At 38.4% G+C, this 6,713-nt stretch overlaps 1 protein-coding gene across 1 annotated transcript; it reads left to right on the top strand.

Moving 5' to 3' along the window:
- The first annotated feature begins 860 nt into the window (after positions 1–860).
- ube2v2 (ubiquitin-conjugating enzyme E2 variant 2) lies at positions 861–6,112 on the top strand. Its single transcript, XM_010783370.1, has 4 exons — positions 861–969; positions 4,107–4,255; positions 4,982–5,107; positions 5,274–6,112. Exons 1-4 carry the CDS (start codon positions 954–956, stop codon positions 5,418–5,420), a joined length of 438 nt encoding a protein of 145 aa, XP_010781672.1. The 5' UTR covers positions 861–953; the 3' UTR covers positions 5,421–6,112.
- The last annotated feature ends 601 nt before the right edge of the window (positions 6,113–6,713 follow it).

The following is a 6,713-nucleotide window of genomic DNA, read 5'->3' as shown; positions in this document are numbered from 1 at the left end:
CAATTTGTATTTACTTCCCAAATATGCTCTTTTAATTGTAGCAGTTTTGGGATTGGGAATTGAAGAGGTCAAAACTCTAGAAACAGTTGGAGTATAAAGAAGAATTTTTGTTTGGAGTTGTGCTTCTTTTTATGTATCTGTGATCTGTCGTTTTGTGGCAAATCAAATTGCTTCATACATATTTTTTACAACACTTTTTTGCCAAACTATTGTGAAAAACACATTGATCTGACAAAAAGGTTGTTCTATACTAAGTGTTGCTGAATTTTTTACTTCTTCGTCCTAAACAGCAGACTGTGTTTTGTCAGATGAGCTTTTATACAGTTGATTTACTGTTAAGCCAATTTTCCCTCAGGCTAATGTGTGCTAATTAGCAATAGGCAGAGTAGAGATAGCTAAAGTAATTGGGGTCATGGTCAATCTTATCTTCCCTAGATGTAGGCTCCTATAGCCTATGTCACATTGGTTAGAAGAAAATGGTCCGATGTTCCCCAGTTCTACGTATGTTATTAAATCCGAGTTATAAATGACGTGCTCTTCCACGCCCTATGTTCTTGAGATTGATACAGCCATACAACTGTATGGAGATATGGCAAGCATGGGAATATGGATATGGATCCCATGTTCCCTACTCTACATGTGTGCGATATGATGCAATGTTCTGAGGCCTATGTTCCCAATATGTTTATGGTACATCATTTGGCATAACAAAGGGTCTTAGTAGTAACTTAAGTTATACCAATTGTATTGTCTACGAGTTCTATAGATTCTAGAAACCTGACACATTTGACCTGAAAACAATGGTAAAAAAGTCTTAAAGTTAGTCCAGGTTGCTTGTGACAGTGAGATGTGTGTGAACCGGTTTGCTGTGAACACACCCGCCCGCTGTCTCCCAGATTTAAAGGCTGTGGTGATGTCATAGTTCTGTTTGCTTCTGGACTCGGTTGAAGAAGATGGCGGCCTCCTCAGGTTTGTGTGCCTTCAAACTAACCATATACAGCGACTTAAAGTGTGATAGAAAATGCGGACGCACTGTCATTTCGGGACCAAACGTGGCAACTAGCTCATAACAGACATTTTTACTTAAGTTGCGCGGAATTGTAACGTTTTCGTCAATACCTTCTCTTCGCGAAGCAGTGAATATCACGGGGGCCATATATCCCATGGCGCTAGCAAATAGCTTGCTCCGTGAATTGGCTAAAATAGCTTAAGGTGTAGCAAAAAAGCGTCATTAATGCACGTATTGGCTCCAATGTTTCGCAAAGAAGACCTCATATATTGTATTATGTGTTGTTGAAGTTTAATTGTGCTGTAGACTGCCTAAATATCAGGATTGTAAACAACCGCAGACAGTGCTAGCTATATTTAGCTAACTTGGCAACTACTACTAGAATATTCCATGACCGCGAGGCAACGAGCGACGGTCTCGTTGTGTCCGGATAACTAAGTTTATGATCCGAATACACTTATTACCATTTTGTATTGGCTGTCCAGACACATGTCCGTTGTGTGGATTTATAGCAATTGAGTTGCATTAATTCAAGTCTCAAATATGGTGCGGCGGTTTTGGATGGCTTCTCAGTGACACACCTCACATTGCAACAGCGTCATTGACATGTTAATAAAGAAACCAGTCTCTCTTGATCACTGATCAGCACTTCGCTTGCTAACGTCACATTTTAACAGTTTATTCTCTGTACTTCTAGGAATAGATGCAGGATATATATCAGTGTATTTAACGTTAGGTAGACGCTTGCCTTTGTTAGGTGTGGGAGTGTATAAACCAGATGCTTCCCTGTTGTTAGCACGCAGTCAGCAAGTAGTCAGGGCCCATCCTGGAGTGCTCCGCGTAAAAGCGTGGTTGTAAAACTTGCAAAATAAACTATTTTGTGAGTTACAGAAAAACTCAATTATATTGATACGATTATTTATGATGTTTTTGTAGGTCCTACGCAGTTTTAAAGACATCTTATTAGTCACACGGCACAAAGATATAATTGCAAACTGGATAAACGGGAAGTAACTTCATAATCGTAACTACCTAGTTAGCTGATTCATTTTTAACCCAGCAAGGTCTAAATCACTAGTAGCCCATTGACATGAGTTTATATGAGGGAGTGGCAGACAGACGCCAACGAAACAATGACAGAGTGAGGATATTTGATTTTAAATAAATTGAATCATTTATTTTACCTACATCCTTTGATTATAGTCAGTCAGGCTAATATTCTTGATCTAGTAATGACCAAAAGTGTGCCTATTCTTTAATTTTACTGGCGTTCTTTTGTCCCCCATACACTTAATTTGACATGTTTCAGATTTGTGTACCACCAACCTATAAATAATACCAAGAGTGCTTGGATGGCTTTGACAACAACAATGGTGAAGGAAAATAAAACTATACAGCTCTAAATATACCCGAGAGGCCAACTCTGTCTTTTATCATGTGTGATAGTAGTGGTCTCTACAAAGCCCACTTTAAGACAAACTAGATCCATAACTCGATTCTATATGGTAGTTGTTTCCTCAATGTGCAGCTAATTTGGTTTGAAATAGTTTATACTGCAACAAACTCACAGCAAGTGTAATATTAAACCTAACTACAAAACATATGATTGTATTTTTTTTAAGTTGAAACTTAATATATGATAATACAATCAAGAAATTATGAAATGGCAAATATGAAGAAATGCCGAACATCTGACAACGGCCAGCTATCCAAATGTACTGCTTTTGTTTTATGTTACACAAAACCAATACAAGGCTAGGAGTTGTATACTAAGCGATTTGGCATTGGCGATTTGGGCTTTAGGACATTTGTAATGGTTTTAAACCTCCTTTTTTAAATTATAAAAGAATCAGCTGTGCTAACTTAAGCTTTTTTTTTTGTACTGCAGTTTCTTGTTAACAGCTGACGTATTCGCTGGTACCAGTATTCAACTGGTGAGCTAAAATGAGCTGCTAACATTGGTGTCTTCACCAGTGTTTGTACATTGATAAAGGCATGAAATCTTGAAGGGACTTGGTGAGAGAAAATGTGAGTGCCACTTAAGAGTCAATCCTTCATTGTGGCTGCTGCATACCAGATGTGAAATATTGATTTAAAATGTGGCTTGTGACAGCTCACTTTGATGAATGTTGTCTGAGATTGGAGGAGGCGAAATGACAGTTTGATGACGAAAGGGAACATTTGAATATTCTTTCACTGTGTCCTCTGCCTCAGTCACGGGTGCTTTTTGAAAAAGCTATTTTCACTTTCCCTTTTGTGAATTTGTCTTCATGATTATGAATAGCAGCAGTTTTTCTTAAGTGCTGTCCCCTCGACTACTCCACTAGACATGAGCTGAAAGTAGTGCCTCATTTACAAAGCTGTGAGTGCCTCTCAGGCCGTTTATTTCATGCCAACATCATTTTCTAAAGAATGTATCCTGTCTCTTTTGCTAATTCGTTTTGTACGGTGTTAATAAGTAACTACATATTTTTGAATCATTCATTACAAATTAGCAGTATAGGCCTAATATGCTCCATTGTTTCAAAACAACTGTCAAGACTGCATTTTAAAACATTTTTTACTTAAATATTCATCAGAACATTTAAAAATGTTGAGTCATTTCTTCCAACCAGTGTTTCACATCTCAAACGTATTCTATTGATGCAAAGTGAATGCACCAACAGTGACAAAACACTGCGATAATGACGTTGCAGTTCTATTTTTAGAGGAAAGTCAAAACTCTCCAATCTTTCAAACGTTGTCTTTAAATGTTTTTGTCTGAGCAACAGTCTAACTCGCAAAAATATTTAACAACAAAACAATACATAGAGTGGACACGGAGAACATTGTTTCAGCTCCATTTACTTTATTGATTCTTAAATACCCTTTTGCTCTATAGAACATGTGCCTGTCACAGTTTTCCAACGAGCCATTGGCAAAGGGCTCGTTTGGTCCGAGCAAAAGTTCACTGAGGCTCGCTGATGTGTTTGCAATTTGACCCTGGAGCTCTATGGCACAGAGGAATACGCAACAGTATTACAGGGTTTGGCTACAGAAAAAAAACATATAATACTGTCAAATCTGTTTCTTACAAATTCTGTTCTTGTTGTTCTAGGAGTTAAAGTTCCACGCAATTTTCGCTTGTTGGAAGAGCTTGAAGAGGGGCAGAAGGGCGAAGGCGATGGCACAGTCAGCTGGGGCCTCGAGGATGACGAAGATATGACCCTCACACGGTGGACAGGCATGATCATTGGACCATCAAGAGTAAGCAGAGCGAACTCAGCATAACTGTCATTCCAATGCAGAGACTTGTCAACTATAATAAAGACTAGGGCTGAGCGATGTATCGTTTTAGCATCGACATTGCAATACGCACATGTCAAATAGTCGCATTGCAGAACATGCATTGCCAAGGCGTCATTCTGCAACGTTTTTGTGCAGCAGAAACAGGAAGCGTGCACGGCAGGTTTCAGACAGTGTATTGCAAGCGCAGCAGCACAGGCTTATTTTGGATCTCCTGGATCCCTTCTAGACGCTCCTTGTCTTCATTCACAGATGAGTCACCATATTTTAGGGTAAGCAACATGAATTGTTAATATCACGACATGTTTGATCGTTGACTTTAACCTGGATTGATAGAAGAGTATTACCTGAATATGAAAGGGTCATGGTGAGTCAAACTTTTAATTAAACTTCTTGATTTCCTCCTCCTTAATCATTTCAGAAGAGTAGTCACAGTTTTAAGTTTGGTGCTCTGAAACTAATTGTATTGCATGTTTCAGGTGTTTTAAATGAGTTTCTATGCAAACAGAATTACCCTAATACATAGATTCATGAATTATTTCTAAATAGAGTTTTGTGGGTCCTCTGGTAGAAATGATTGTGTCTTTTTATAATGCAATATGTAATGCAGAAAGCTTTAGTCCTATTCTGTGCAGACCTTTATAGATACTGTAACTAACGTGCATCTGTTTTTTCTCTTGTTTTCAGACCAATTATGAGAACAGGATATACAGTCTGAAAATGGAATGTGGACAGAGATACCCAGAGTTGTCCCCCAATGTTAGATTTGTAACAAAATTAAGCATGAATGGGATAAATAATTCCAACGGCTTGGTAAGTGTCATCATCACATATCAAAGAGTGTTGCTCCGTCTTATTATTTGTTGAGCTCAGAAATTGTTTGGCGTTGCAGTTCTGCGACGCTCTGATGTAATAACTCACTGTCAACCTCTGTGTCACAATGACTGATCTGCTGCTTTGGTTTTGTCTCATCTCACAGGTGGATTCACGTAGCATACCAGTTTTAGCGAAATGGCAGACTTCTTATAGCATTAAAATCGTTCTTCAAGAGTTAAGGCGTCTAATGATGTCCAAAGAAAATATGAAGCTTCCACAACCACCAGAAGGACAAACCTTCAGCTCTTAATCGTAATGGATTGTTTCGACCCTCTGTCTTAAACCTTACTCTTAGAAATATCGTGTAAAATCATCAAGAGGCTCCCTTCACACATCAACAATATCGTCTGCAAGAGCAAGATTGGACTTTCGTATTGCATAGCTCATTAGAAAAGAAAATGTCCCTGCAGTTAAACACTGAATAGATAGTGAAAAGACAACAAGACCACAGTTATCTGCCTTTAATCAACTAAATAAATACTTTAACAATGACTTTTATGTTCAATTTGATCCAGCTTGAGTGGGCTTGAAGAGTGAAGCATGACGCCACGCAAAGGCTGTTCCAAAGTCCTAATAGTTTTAAGTTCAAATGATCACTGAAGTAAACAGGAAGGTGCATTTGATGGCATGTTCTGTAACTAATACCAGGCGAAGAGAAGCCACATTTTTGAGTTTGTTAGTCAAGTTAAGCAGGTTCATTAAAATATCATGCAGATTGCTAGATATTGAACTGTGGCTGTAGTCTAAAGTAGTGTCACACAAAGATTTTTTTTTTTAATAAATATATCTGTATTTGACACAATACCAATATGTTTCTGTTTGGCCGCTCTTTGACTTGCAGCCTGTTCTGTTCTGAAACCCCTTGCATTTAACTTCTTGTGAAAATGACAGGTGTATGAACTTATGATTTTCTGAGATTAAAATCACTGTTGAAAAACAACAGCCCCGTGTTTTTATTTTTTGACTTCTCAGCTGCACCAACATTTACCAGTTTTCCCACAAGAGGGCCTCAGCTGACAAGCTGAAGCACGAGTCAAGCATTACGGTGTGAGTAAGCGCTCGCTGTCCCTGTTGGGCTGTGTAATGGAAACCAGGTTAATGAAACTGCTTGGTGACACCACACGGCAGTCATTTGATATGTGGCTGCTGCTCATTAGAATAATATAATCAAAATGTCATTCATTATGCTCTGCAGGTCTCATTTAGTGGCACATTTATTAGATTAACAAGCCTGTTCCTTAATGATTGATGGCCCGTTCAAGCCTGGTTATGATATATTTTCTGTTATCGGCTGGGAACACTGCTCAGTATTTGGTGGTAGGTATCCAGTGAGGCAGTGAGAAGCTAGGGTACTGTTCCTAAAGCAGAATGTGACCCTTTGTTGTTTTCTAGCAGTTTGATCAACAAAGTTTAATTAACTAAATGGCCTTTAAAGGGTAATGACTGCAGATATCTTCCGTCTTAAGTACACAGTTTGTTTTTCTCTGGTTTTAAAATAATTGTGTATTGCTAAACATTTAGTTGCTAAAGCATCTTTAAACGT

Source organism: Notothenia coriiceps, unplaced genomic scaffold (genome assembly GCF_000735185.1).
Source record: "Notothenia coriiceps isolate Sejong01 unplaced genomic scaffold, NC01 NC01_scaffold00025094, whole genome shotgun sequence".
In the NCBI taxonomy this organism is placed as follows: domain Eukaryota; kingdom Metazoa; phylum Chordata; class Actinopteri; order Perciformes; family Nototheniidae; genus Notothenia; species Notothenia coriiceps.
This window is presented reverse-complemented; position numbering and strand designations above follow the sequence as displayed.

What these genes read in the sequence shown, in the direction of transcription:
- ube2v2 (XM_010783370.1), top strand. An exon ending in TGATCATTGGACCATCAAGA is followed by an intron (nt 4,256 to 4,981) that starts GTAAGCAGAGCG and finishes TCTTGTTTTCAG; the next exon opens with ACCAATTATGAGAACAGGAT. An exon ending in TAAATAATTCCAACGGCTTG is followed by an intron (nt 5,108 to 5,273) that starts GTAAGTGTCATC and finishes CTCATCTCACAG; the next exon opens with GTGGATTCACGTAGCATACC.